Raw genomic sequence first — 15,101 nt, forward strand, 5'->3', positions numbered from 1 at the left:
ATACGATCCCTGACACTATATATTGAGTTTATTGCATGATTTAGTTATTTAACTTTGACATAAATTGCCCTAGAATAATAGATTCAGTTTTTAAAAAAAGGTACAAAAATTTTTATGTGAACATCAACCAATGTGTGTGTGTATAGTTTTATGTGTCTATGTCATATGATATATGCTTCATGTGACCAACATGATTTTAAAATACTGTCCAGATAATTGATTCAAATATTGAGAAAAAAAATTCTGCCAAATATGGAGACAGGTTGAATGTTTTACACTGGATGAAACATTCCAATATGAAATGTGGTTCTGGATCCTTTATATATGGCAAGTACACTGCCTATCATGCAGCAGCCATTAAGAAATATGGTGAAAAAATAAACATTGACATTTTTAGAACATATATAAAGACTAAAATTGCATGTCATATAAGAGGCCATATTGTTTAATCAAAGGGAATCACTATTCCAGACATTCTATAAAGATTTACTACATGTGAATGTGTTTTAAAATATCACAAATATTTACATGAAGAATGTTCATAGTATGAATTTTAAAATAAACATCAAATATATAGAATTGATTAAACTAGGGATTTTCTGTTCTCTACTTTTTGTTTGTTTTCAAATAACATTTTATGAGCTCTTTTACTATCATGTGATTTTAATATTTTTTTCAATGACCTTTTGGAAGGTAGCTCAAAGTAAAAGGTCTATAACAGCTCAGAAAAATTTTAAATATTGTAAAATTTACTCTCAGCATCTTCCAGTATCCCTGTTCCTACATGTCACATACTTTTAAATTCATTTTTCTGGATCTTAAACTTAACACATGTTAATCTATATTCATACTCAATGCAGAGAAGAGACTCATGGAGAAAAACTGAAAACAACTTGTCTCTTTTACATGCAGCATTAGCTGGAATTTTCATTTAAATAAACAATATCAAAACACATAGATGCATTTAAAGACAATTCTATTACTTTTCATTCCTTTATCTTAGACATTAATAAATGTTGTCCTGTGCAGATGGCCAAACTTATTTGAGTCATCATCTACCCTGACCCCCCCCAAAATAACTACAGACAGAAAGCTGTAGTGAAAAAAATGAATTAGTACATTGCATTTGATGTATTGGCATAATGTACAGTATTTTGAAACTGGAAAATCTTACTAAGATTAGATATGACTTTCAAATGAGTGGCACAGAAAGACTTTTACATGGAGGCCTTTTCACCAACTCCATTAATACATTTATTTATGTCATTATGCAATCTATAAATATATCATATATATTTATATCATCATGCATTTTTATGAGTACTCTTTTGGGGGGGTTGGCTTATATTTCCATATCATTATAACTCCATTAATAATTTTGTATTTTTGTTTTTCAAGACAGGGTTTCTCTGTGTAGTTTTGGTGCCTGTCCTGAATCTCACTCTGTAGACCAGGCTGGCCTCAAACTCACAGAGATCTGCCTGGTTCTGTGTCCCGAGTGCTGGGATTAAAGGTGTGTGCCACTGCTGCCTGACTCCATTAATACATTTATTTATGTCATTATGTAATATATAAATATAACAAATCTATTTATATCATCTTGCACGTTTATGAATATTGTTTTGGGGGAGTTGTTTGGCTTATATTTCAGTATCACTGTTCGTCACTGAAGGAAGTTACGGCAGGAACACAAACAGGGCAGGAACTTGGAGGCAGAAGCTGATGGCAGAGGCCATGGAAGAGTGCTGATTAGTCTCGTATGATTATTCTTTTATGCTATTCAGTTTTATTGGGAAAACATAGGAAATGAGTTACATATTTTTGTGAGGTACTTTTGTTTTGATCAATTCCTCTTAGGCCATCAATTATGAATAATCAGAAAGCAAGACCATTTAATGGGGGGCAATACAGTATATAATTCAGATTCTTAAAAGAATATAATCGGGATGCTTGAATGTGTCTATATTTGCTTCTCTGTAGGGATAATGTTCTCCCAATATTTAACTCTTTAATAACTATTTGCTTTCTGCCTGCTTCCCAGTGCTCTGGGCCAGGCTGTCACAGCCATTCTCCTGAACAATAGCCACATTCCTACTTCTCCTCTTGCATGCCTCCAGTCCTCTCTTCGCTCTCGAGATGGACCCGAGTTCCCTTACCATCCACTTTACCTGAGATAATTTTAAAGCCTACCTTCTTACCATGTTTTAATTTACATCCATTAGGTCTGCTGTCTTTCAAACTACAGTTTTGCAATGCCTTCCTTTGCTCACTAAACTCCAGTCATACTGGACTCAGTTCTTCATAGTTGTGAAGCACAGTTCTTTACAAACCATTTCTTTCTAGCCTTAATGTACTTCTTGCTTGGAACAAGTTATGTGTTTCTCTTCCCCAAGGATGAGGCTTAAATTGCACCTCAACAAAGGCGCTTTTCAACGCTCTTATTTAATACACTGCAATTGTCCTGTGACTTTTTATTCTGATGCTTTGGTTGCTTTGTTCAATTTTTTTCTTTTTTCTTGTCTGTTTGTTTGTACTCCTTACCAGGTTTGTACGGGGGAAAAGAATATGTCTCTGACCTCCACTTTTTCTACATCACCTAAATTTTATTTTTTATGCTTTATTATTTTTGTTTTATATAGTAATTTGCTCTTTCATTGGAAGTTTGTCAGTACTTTGGTTTATTATTTTATAATTATGTGCATGTATGTACAAGCAGGTGGCCAAAAGCATAATACCAGTGGATGTGCATTAGTTACATGTGGTTGTGATCCAACAGATGTGGGTGATAGAAAACACACTCCTATCCTTAACCATGCAATCTCAATCGCTGAGCCCGCTCACTCTTTAGCCACTAAATTTTACATACTAAAAACATTAGTCAAAAGAAAGCAGTAATAATAGCAATATATTTTCAATTTTTAAGGAAATAATGATGTGTATATAAATGTTAAGTTTATTCCATTGTTGTAGACATGTTATTAATTTAATATTTTATTTAATTACATGATTAGCAATGTATGGTCAGATGCATATTGTTTTAATTACTTAACTATGCATATTGATATCTACCATGTTTAGATTGCCAAGAAATTTTAAGCCAAAGGAAGGAGACTTCTATGAATGTTGCAATGTAGTTGACTTTTAAGTAGAATTTTTTTTTCTATTTGCAAGAAATGCAAAATGAAGAAGAAATACTTGTGTGAGAGGAGAGGGAAGTAGTTGTTGAGACTGTGCAAGAGAGAAAAAGTTTATAGACAAATAGAAAAGATTGTCCAACAGAGAATGGTTTTGTAGACAAATAAGAGATTTGTTATGAATTCTCTTGGACTCAAAAGTCTTATGCATTATCTTCTTTGCATCTTTAAAATAACATTTCTCCATTAAAGAATCAACAATGCATTATATTAGCTTTTAATAATTTTATTTATGTTACTTCTAGTATGAAGGACATAGCTTTAATGAACATGTTACTATTTTTGTTCAATAAGATTTTCAAATATAGTTTATTTGTATCTCAGAGCAAATAATATACAAAATCTGATGAGCACTCTTGAATCAGTAAAAAAAAAAAAACTTTTTATAGTGGGTATTATTCCTAATGACTCCACAACTTGGACTTCCTATTTATAATAAAATCAAATTCTAGATTTTATGTATAATTATGTCTACCAAGAGGACATGCGATAATAATCTCAAACATCCCTACACCTATCAATAGTTTATCTTTGAAAATAATTTGTAACTACTGTGAAGAATCTCTCAGAAATATTGTCAATAAATTATCTAATTGTCCTTATTAAAAAATATATTAACTAATTTCTTGTATTTCTTCCATTTTAACAATTTATGAGTGGTGCTTTTGACAGTGCAGTTAATTTTAGATCATTGAGTTTTAGGCAGATATTTTTGGCTTTAACGTGTTTACTTATAGTTACATACACTTTCAGTTTTCTTGCCATCATTTTATATAGATCAATACATTAATAAAATCAACTAGTACCATGGTGAATGTTTGTCCAGTATTATCTGGTAACAAGTCATATCACACAATAGTGATAGTAAAATAAATTCACTGCTTCATCTAGCCAAACAAGTTGACTTGATGGATCATTTTGTATGAAATTGATTTTTTTATAAACATGAGCACCCTAAGAGATGCATCAACTCATTCAGACTACCTGGTACCCTGCTAAAGGAGCATAATATTTGAATAGATAGATCCCTGATAGCCAGTAGCCACTATAATTGTTACACTTGGTTAACTTACACATGAAGTAAGACTCGGTTTTCTATTCACTAGTAAGGAGATGCAAGCATATATATATATATATATATATATATATATATATATATATATTCAGAGGTTAAAATATGAGTTTAAATAAAATTTACCAATTCCTTAATAATACTGTGGTTTTTAAAAATACAAGGGGAAACAATGGCATATGAGATACCGTGTAACAGAAATTGTATTTCTACTTAATCAGATGAAATGTGGGAAGCACCACTAGCTTCATATTGATTCAAAGAGCATTGGATAATAGAAAGAAAGAGTCAATCTATTTATTTTATCTTCACAGCACATTTTATCTTTACAGCTTTACACCCAGTTCAACGACAAGAATCCTTGTCTACAGTGAGAGTTAAGATGTCCCCTTAGTCCATCTTAACAGGGAGGTAGCTCACTTCTTGTCAGCATCATCATTTGACCCTGCCTTAGTGTGGAAGATTGGGGATGGAGTAGGAGGTCAGAGGGTGAATGCGGTCTATTCAGCCATGAAGGATTTTATATATAATCATTTGACAAAAATAGACACAGAGCAATGACATTTCATTTTGTGAATGTTCTTAATCAAGAAGGAAGCTTATTGAAAAATGAAAATTTGTTCTATATGAAATAGAAGGCTTCAAAAAATTAATAAAATTACAAGCAATATGAAAAGTATCTTCTAAAAACTAATATCTCTGACATTTATTTTTACATCTATTACAATTAAATGCAAATTTTACTTGAATCTTTCTGTGTCATTCATATACTTTTGTAACAGTCCACATTTCAGATAGACAAGCACTCATGTTAAGTTCGCTGTCTCTTTATAAAATTACCAATTAAATTTTCTCTAAAATATTCAGAAGAGTAATCTATAGAAGGGTGATAATTTATTATTAATTTTCACGATTATTTTTATATTCTTTAAATTTGTCAGGCAAAACCTTTAATCATTCCAATATTAGAAATAACCATTTATTACTGATGAAAAATTTGACCATACTTTGTAACTTTGTCCTGGAGAACAAACTCAATTTATCCAACTTTATCTTTGGATACTAGTAAGTTTATACTTGCATTTTTAGTATATTAATATATATTCAATTAAAAGTTTTATTTGGGGATACTTAATGGTCCTTTTTAGGTTTTGGGATAGCTGGAAAATATGTCCAAACACTACATTAAGCTAATTGGAGCAAATTATAAGGTTTAGATGTTTCCTATTTACTCTATGTTAAAAAATCATTAAAGAGAATGTAAGATTCATTAAGAGAAGGAAGAAAATTACTCTAAGAGGTTAAGAAACATCTCCACTAAGCTCTTGTATTTGATATAAATATTTGTAAAATCATAGTTTAGCATAACATGCTTCAGTAGAATGGTACTGTATTTGGGGGGATGTTCATATATGTTTTATTTGTTTGAATAACACCAGGGCCTAGGATTGGTGCTGACTTACATGGGTACTACAGATATTAACTATTCAGGAAAATTCAGACTGGAATCACTTTAAACTTTGTAGTGAACATGAATCTCAAACTACACACACTTTAAATTTCCGTACACAATAGTATTGATATTAATGAATATCTGATTTCCTCATTTTTAAAGATTTTTTTTCCTTTCAAATGAAATGTCAAGTAGGTACATGTTATCCTCAATAGTTTGTATTTCCACATAAGTAAACTAAAACTATGTCTGGGTACTTAATACCAATAATCCTTGAAGACCAACTAGGGATGCAGTCTGAAGCTATACCACTGTGGAAGAGAAGGTATGGCATTATAGCTCTCACTTACATGACATGTCAAAGTCATGAGGATAATACATGTCTTCCAAATAATAAGTAATTGAGATTGCATTTTTGTCAGATAAAAACATAAGTAAAACTTACCAATAGTATTGTTTATAAACAGGAACATGTGAATTGTTTCTGAATGATTATTTCATTTCTAGATAAAATAATATAGCCACATGCACAACTATGACAAAAGTAAGGCTTTGTTATTTGGCTTGTCTTCTCTCTCAACCTCCTGCCTATCAAACACAAAGTACACGCTTTCATCTGACCTCTATTTGTACTTTCAGGAAATGTTCTCTAGACCATTATGCCTGTGTCTTACATGTTAAATGGCAAATATAATTGATCAAAGCTGAATTAGATATGAAGTCTATGTAGAGTGTCTCCACTAACAGGTGACATATTGGTAATCCTCACTGTATCAGTGAAAGCTTCCAGCCAGGTACCTCTAGAAAACTTTTATGGTTGTTTGATACTTAGTGTGAAAGCAATGTAGGACATGCAGGTGATATTTTTCTGTATCCTTAAACATTCATAGCAGAAATCCAAAGAGATATATTTCATGAAACATTGAACAGAAGGAAAGAAAATACTCAAATATTCTACATGCTTTTCATCATTTTTCCCACACACAGCATTTACCTTCAGCTTTCCACTACCCACTAAAAATCCTCTAAAAATCCGACAACAACTAGACTGTATGAATAGGATATTCATAACTTGGAATTTCAGATTTAACACTCATCTGCCCAGTTCTCTCAAAAATAGAAACACCAATTCAGATACGTGAACATTTGTTCTAAGAATAATTTGAAGTGAATGGTAGACGAAGTTCAGAAACTGAGTAAGGTCAACGCACAGTTCCTGGAGAAAACAGGCTGCTCATTAGTTACAGGTGCCTAGGGTCCAGCAAGAGTCATGACCTTTCTCTCACGAAGCTCCGGAAGAGAATCCACACGTTGCTGTTTTTTAAAAGATTCTCCAAGAAGCAGTTAGGTCTGTGCCATGGCGGTTGACCTCCATTGGAGACTGCACAACGGGGGAGCAGTCAGGCAAATGCCCCCAAGGTACCCATGTGCTGTGGAAGCTCAAGCATTGGAAAGAATCCTAGAGATAGAAGGCAGCTGAGCTCCAGGGGCAGCTGGTCCCAGGCAATGTAATCAGGGCTCTCTGGTCAGGAAACATCCTAGACACCACAGTGTGGCAAGTCCAGAGGAGCTGACCCAGGGACAAAGTTATCAGCCATAGTGGACAAGAGTATTCACTCCAGAGGCACCCTCCTCCCCCAGCCCTTCCGTTTGTCCCTTACCTTGGTTGGAGACATGACTGCAGTCGCCTGTCCAAGCTGTCAGCAGGGGCAAGAAGAAACCAAATTGCAAAAGAAATTCCCGGACTTCGCAGCCCCCCATGGCTCGCGCTGGCTCTCTTCTCCCCCTTAAAAAGAAGTGGCTGTAGCGAAGCCAGGTGTTCCTGGTAGGGTGGGGGTCCTGGTCCAAGCTCTCTTCTTCTTCCTCCTCTTCTTCCTCCTCCACCCGGCCCGCAGGGGAAGTCCCGGGGCGCCCCCCGCGTGAGGCCCCGTGAGCAGGGCACGAGGGTCCAGGCTGTCCAGGTGCAGGAGCAGCTGCTTGGGAGGAGGATGCTGCCTGCGCCGCCGCCGGGGAGCTCCTGGCGGCTGGAGGCGAGGGGAATTGCATCCACCGCCGTGTCCCGCTCAAGCGACGACTATTCACTTGGGCCCAAGAGAGCGCGCGCGCAAGAGCGAGCTCAGGCTGTAGTTTGGGGGAGGGGAAGGAGAACGGGGGAAGGTGCCTGAAGGAGGGTACTGGGGGTTGGTCGGGATGTCCAGTCGGGTAGTGAAGGTACAGTTCTGGGGACCCTAGCGTTTCTCTTGACCCAAGTTGGCACTTGCAGAGCCCAGAGCAGAGGGGGTACAGCAGCCAGCAAGGGGTAGCCTGGGAGACGAGAACTTTCCCGTGGCTAGTGTCTGGGGAACCAGGCGAATGAGGCTCTGTGGGGTCTCAAATGGTCCCGGGGGGCAGCGGACCGAGCGCTCAGCCCCTTGACTGAGTGACCTGGTCTAAGTGTCCAATCGCGGGCACCACGGATTAGGTGGCATCTGCGCCTCCCCCAGGCCGTGGCAGCGGCTTACTTACTGGGTATCACCAAAGCTACCTTAGTCCCCCAATCACTTGCCTCCCCCCTCCCCCATGTAATGATAGACTGTCAGCTCTGGACACCACCTTCCCTTTGGCCACATTTCTCCGGATGCAAGGGGTGAGGGTTGCAGGTCAGCGCCCTGGGCACAGCCTGGCGACGGTAGCGGTCAGCTCTGAAGTGTCTGAGTGCCAGGCTCCCAAACTTGACCACCAGAGCGAACCAGCAAGCTTTCTGGCCACCTCTCCCGTTCCAAGTCCTTGGAAAGCATAGGGAGAGAAGAAGCGACAGAGAGGAGCCACTGCAGGCTGGAAGTCGACTGGTGCCTGGCACCTTGGCTCGCTTAGGTCTTCGCGTTGGCATACGGTGGGGACTTCGCCCGGGAGGTCACCAGCATCATCATGGCAGCTTTGGTGTCCGGCTTCCGAGGGCCTCGACAGCCCGCTGTTCTGTGGTGGCGGCGGCGGCGGCGGCGGGCTGAGAGCAGCCCAAGGGCTCAGTTCTGCGTGGCCAAGTCCAAGGCAGCGCGCGCGCCGCGATTGGTGCGCTCTCCTCGAGACGCCCCTTCTCAGCACCCACTGCCTCTCAGGTCAGGGCGCTTCTTAGCTGGTGCACCGGCTACTTGGTGGGACCCCACCCTGGGCCGAAGAACAGGACTAGCTGATGAGAAGAGGGGTTGCCACCTGCAGTCTCCGATCTGCCTGCCGAGACCCGTGCACGGAGGGCAGGGCCCTAAAGCGCTGCTGAGCTTGGTGGAGCCCCGCGATCTGGCAGCAGCTGTGGCTCGGGTGCAGCCAGTTCGGCGCTAGAGGGGGTTAGTAGACAACAAAAATTCACTCACTGCTCGCAGGTGGAAGAGCTGGCTAAACCTGCGAGCAAGCAGAAGGATGGTTTCAGGCTAAACTTACAGTGTTTGTTGGGTCTCACTGTGGTCTCACTGGCGTTGTAATTTCTGTAACGCATTCGTTAAGTCGTTATCGTTTTCTTTATTGAAGGGACGCAGATTGTCAGTCTTGAGTGAGGATTTAAAAAACAAAAACAAACAAACAAACAAACAAAAACCCATCTCCAAAGGCACTAGGAAGGGGTTATTTGAAGGTTTATTGACGGCACTGGAGAAAAGTGAAGCAAATTTCTATAGCGTAGAAAGGATATTTTCAAAGTGGGCAGAAGGTTCAGGTCGGGGAATGGTTGTGGCAGGAATGTTAAAAGAAGTAGGTGTAGTAAGAGGTTTTTACCAGAGATTCTGGAAATGAAGCAGGGTTTCCAGGCAATTCAATACTACTCAGTGTTGTTTGTGGTTCGCATCCCAGTTAAGGGATTTCAGTCCATGTCTTACAGTCAATCAAAGCGGAAAAAAGGAGCAAGGAACGCCCAGAATCTAAAAGCTGCTCTCATGGAGAGAAATGTAAGTGTGATGAAGCTTTCTAATTGGTGGCTACTTTCACAGTCATTATGAATTCATACACAGCATTTCAAAGATGTCCATGCCAATTTAAATGTATGCAAATCACATCTACGAAGATGGAGTTCGTATATTACTGTTTCCAGTAGTGAAATCTGATTTTGCTACTCATTTTACCAGTGTTACTGATATTGACTAATGAAATAGGCATTTGCAAATTTAATTTAGTTTACCAACTCAGGTGTAAAATAAAAATCTACACGAGTACACCACAAGACATTCTGTCTAAGTAGTCTTTCCAGAGTGCTTAATGACTACGCTGGTGGTTTGATTATATATAATAATTCCTTTTTCCCCCTTATTCTCAGTGGATAATAATTAACATAATTTCAGCATCACATTTATAAATGAGCATTTAAACTCAAGTTTTAAGGTTTTATTTGAACCTTAAATTTGAAACAATTCATTATAAACAATGAAACAGTCAGAAGCTGTACTTAAAATCATATTAGAAGGGAATGATTCTAATGGAAAGAAAATGAAGGGAATAACAAAGGGAAACAAAGCTGTGGGTCATTTCCCAAGACTCATGCTCAATTTCTCAGCAGAATGCAATATCTGAGACAAACTTCAAAGTAGCTCTAACACTTGATTGTAGGGATCTTCCCTCCTGCTGTACCAACCATTTATCTGCTCTTCACGATTTGTTCAAATAAGCCAAATCAGAGCTTCACATAACATGAATCACCTATTCAGATGTCTTACTGATTGTGACTTCAAAAAAATTAGTGACAAGATTTTCCCTATATGAAAACATGTGTCGGATGTTTAGAAACACTTTGATACTGTTTCTTGAATTTTTAGAAGATAAGAAAATATTAGTTTTTAAAATCTCAACAATTAATTTAAATTATCATGACCATTGATTATAGATAGCCTCATGCACAATATTCAGGTACAAAAGTAAGTTAATCCAGGAGTTGGATTATGGTTATTAATTCCTAAACTTTATAATAACATTAATTAATAAAACAATTTGGCCATATATGTTCCCACAAAGTATACATACATATATGCATTCTAAATTTGTGTCAAATAATTACTTTTCTTCATTCACAGAAGAGAGTTAAGTGCAAACTATTTTGTATGAATAAAACTATTTTCTTGTATAAACTTGCCTTGGAACACTCAGCCCTAAACTAAATGGGATGTCTTCATCAATTGCCTCCCCTGGGGTGGGGAGGGGAGTTCAGAGAACCCTGTCGAAGAGAAGGCAGAGTGTAAGAGCCAATTGGGATCGGGGGCACCAAGACCAAGCCCCTGTCAATCACCATGAGCAAAACTCATGTGAACTCACAGACACTGAGGCAGCATGCACAGGACTTACACAAGCCTGTACCAGGTCCTCTGCATATATATATAATATCTTCCAGATTAACGTTTTTATGAGATCCCTAAGTGTGAAAACAAGTGGGTCTCTGATTCTTATGCCTATTCTTGACCTCTTTTCCTTCTGTTGGTTTGCTTTCTCCATCTTTGATGTGATGATTTTTGTTTTAGCTTATATTTTATTTTAGTATTATCCCTTAGAAGCCTGTTTTCTAGTGAGAAACAGAAAGGGGTTAGGTCCAAATGGGAGGGGAGGTGGGAAGGAACAGGGAGGAGGAGAGGAAGGGGAAACCAATACCAGAATGTATGATGTGAGAAAAAGTATATTTTCAATAAAAGAAAAGAAATAATAACTAGAGAAAAATAAAATAAGATATAGGCATGGGAATCATATGTGAACTAGATGCAATTGCTGAGCAGAGACATACTTCCATTCGGGCTTTTCAGCAGTGTTGTCATATTTGCTGACATGTGACAGTTTCAAAATTATAAGCCACTCAAAGAACCAGATGCAATATTCATGTAGATTTATCTGCTCTTGTCTATTTGAATCATACCCATATTCATAAAGGCATTCATGTCCCATTTTTCAGAGCTATATTCTTCAGAATTCTTTTGAATTCATTCAGAACATTGTTCTTCAAGATATATGCGATCTGGTTTCAGGTGAGAAATGATTAAATTTTTATTAAGTGAAAGATATATGACACAAAAAATCCAGCCCAACTACTCACTTATAGTAGAAAAATCATTATTGAATGCTATTTGCTTTTTAAAATTATGAAAAGAGTGGATATTTAACCTGCAATTAATTTCTTTGAGGAAAAACCTGAAAGATTATATTGTTTAATACTCAGCATGTTTCAAGGATAGAGACAGTCTCAAGTATATTATTCTGGCAGAAGAGTAAATTAATCCATTTACAGCAATAATTTGCATTCTCTAAGGTCAGGAAAGAAGAAACACAAATAAAGATCTCAGATGCTCAAAGATGTCATGAAACATCAGGTCTTAAAGGATTAAGTTTGCAATGCAGATGTACACAACTGCATGAGCCCTTTTACTGATGCCAAAGTCAGTGACCTGCTGTGGACAACTATAATATTTTCATGCAATCAACTTTAATATCTGAGTTAAGGAAAAGACTGACTTCTATATTATTTAGCATACAAAAAGCATAAGTAAAATTCAACAGCTAAAGTAAAAATATCTACAAATTCAAATATAGCTACTCTAAGGTTCTTTGCTTAGAAATTGAGTACCTCTTTTCAGTGATCAAAGAGCTTCACAATTTTTTTTTTGTATTGGATAAAATCATTACATTTAAGATTAAGCCCAAATATATTTCCTGTTGTTTATATATTTCAAGGCATGTTATAAAATAAATCAGGATTAAATAAATGTAGCATAGTCTTTGATAATGGATATGTACTAATATAAATCAACTTAATAGTTGTGGTTTCTTGCTTTATTAACTTGGAAATTTTTATATTTAACTATAGAAATTTATATTTAACTAACTGCACATACTTTGAACCTTATTATGTTTCTAATACTATGGATTTAACCCTGAATTATAAATGAATTTCATTGTGAGCTTTTGTTCTTAGGGTGAGAAAAGGTCACTCTTACGATGGCTCCAGATAGACAGAAGTATATAGTATGTATTATGTATATATAGTAATGTATAATGTTCTATGGACTAAATTGTTAGTAGTAAAAGTGTTTTAATTGTCATTGAAAAATAGAACAGTGGCACTCAAATACATTTTTTTGCTAATAGATATGTAGGTAGAAATATTGAATTATTCTAAAAATATATGAAGATCAAATTCTACCAAATGTTTAAGCATAATTGTTATTTAAGCACATATAAAATCTGGGTGTGATGGCTCAACCTGTAATTACAGCATTTCCTAGGCTGAAGTGGGATCATTGCTTAGTTAAGGATTAGTCCATGATAAATAATGAGTTATAGGCTAGTGCTGACCTGTGCTGTGGAGTGAGGCCCTATCTGAAAATAAACACATCATCATTTAAAATTTTGTTTTTGTGGAGATGCTTTTGAAAATTTGTAGTGTCCTAGGTAAAATCATATATGAATACAAAGTTAGGCAGTAATATGAAGAACCATGTTTGTCAAATGAGTGATAGTCATTCTACAAAACTTATTATTTCATAATTATGAGTATCTACAGATGCTTACATCCCATGGGAACAACCTACATATACAGAGGTGAAGATTCTCATTATGGTTAGAGTAATATGAAATTCCTCACATAAAATTCACATATTAGGCACATTAAATTGTCAATGGTATGCTGTATCTCATATGGGTTATAACACTGTGACTAAGACTTCCTTTACAGGTTCTCAAACTTAATGTACAAGAAAGCACACAGAGACTGAGAAGGACAAATATAAACCCTGATGACAAAAAATCTGAAACATTTCCTTACAAAAACTTTGGATACAAAGTTCTGCTTATTGTACATATCTAGAGATCACTTCTCTTTATCTAATGTTTTGTCTGCCCTGGGTTCATAATAACAAAAACATGTTTGCATTGTTGATACCAAAGTACCTGAAATGTACATTTGATAACTGTTATTAAAATGATAATATTGCTAATAAACTTATGTTTATGTAATTGTTCTCGTAAAATCTAGTTTTATTATTTTCTGGGGCAGTGCACAGAGCTTCTCAATGTAGGAAGATCACAAGACAAAGCAAAAAACATTGTATTAAATTTCTGTTTTAATACTTGAATGTACAACTAAGAGCAGCATCCCTGCTATATTTTTTACAATGAAAGTGAATCACGTGTATTTAACTGTACAAATATTTATTTAAATTTAGCTTTGCTTTTCCCATCAATTGTTGCCTGTTTGACATTTAGAAAATGCCAGTTAATAATATTTATTTTTATTCAATGGAAACAAAGTTGTTGTGACACAGCTGGCCATTCTGGAACATGGAAGATAAACTAAATGACTTGTTACCTATAAGATGGAATAAATTTACATGTTGTCACTTAACAATTTCTCCATAATTTATTTAAATTATTTTAGGGATAGCATTATAAATGCAATTGTGTAATCTTCAATATTGTATTTGATGCCAATAAATGTTGTGGTAGAGTCTTAAGAGGATGAACCTGTCTACATCAAGAGTGCACTAACTTGGATTAATCCATATTTCTGTGTTTTGTATAATATAAACTCCTGAGATTTAGGAAATCAACCTCTGTAATCTTTGTATATTTCCCATAGTCCTTGGTAAAAAAGCAAGAGAGAAATAATGTTGCTTTAAAAGCAAATGCATGTGTAGAAAAGTATTCTAGAGATTATTTTTTCATTGAGTGACATAAATTTATTATGTAACTATGAGTTATATATATTTCCATTTTACTAGTATCAAAATTAATTTTCTGAGTTTAATCATGTTTGTGTTTTCTCTAATTACATAACAGTGTCAGAGTAACAAGACAAGTCACTAAGACACCAAGTGATATGTGTATCTATGCATTTATTGTGTTTTTTCCTTTGGCTCTTTCTCTTGTTTGGTTGTTCTGTAGTAATCTGATTTGCTTAGTTTTTATTTATCTTAGTGTTCTTTATTTTATTATTTATTCTTTAGACACTTCTTTGTTTTCTAAGCAGAGACAAAAAGGATGTAGATCTGGATGGGAAGGGGGAGGGAGGAACTGAGCAGTAGGAGAGGGAAAACCATAATCAGAATAGACTATATAAAAAAAAAAAAAACCTGTCCTGCTATAATGTGCTATTTTATTATGTTATTGAATTAATGAGAAGATACAGAAACTGATCACTAGGATACAAACTCAATATTTTAGAAAATTATTTCAGTTATATGCCCATCATTTAACCAATGTGCTTTCTTTTGAATGCTATACTTTTGAAATAATCCCAGAGTCACATAGCCTCTGCTAGGCACAGTATACCCACTATACTGCCAAGAGTCCATCATATTCACAGTGTCAGGGGACTCAGACACAGCAGTAAAGCTTCCAAATTGATGTCTCCTAAGAGATCGAAAAGATGTGGCACATTTTGTATCTA

At 36.2% G+C, this 15,101-nt stretch overlaps 1 protein-coding gene across 1 annotated transcript in view; it reads right to left on the reverse strand.

The window, feature by feature from the left end:
• Nucleotides 1-9,002, reverse strand: part of Epha6 (EPH receptor A6) — a 956,551-nt gene extending 947,549 nt beyond the window's left edge. Inside the window, exon 1 of the mRNA XM_036203471.1 lies at nucleotides 7,381-9,002. Coding sequence (XP_036059364.1) covers nucleotides 7,381-7,765 — 385 coding nt within the window. The 5' untranslated portion in view covers nucleotides 7,766-9,002. The remainder of the gene's footprint in view (nucleotides 1-7,380) is intronic.
• Between the last annotated feature and the right edge of the window lie 6,099 nt (nucleotides 9,003-15,101).

This window comes from Onychomys torridus, chromosome 12, assembly GCF_903995425.1.
Source record: "Onychomys torridus chromosome 12, mOncTor1.1, whole genome shotgun sequence".
Lineage (NCBI taxonomy): Eukaryota > Metazoa > Chordata > Mammalia > Rodentia > Cricetidae > Onychomys > Onychomys torridus.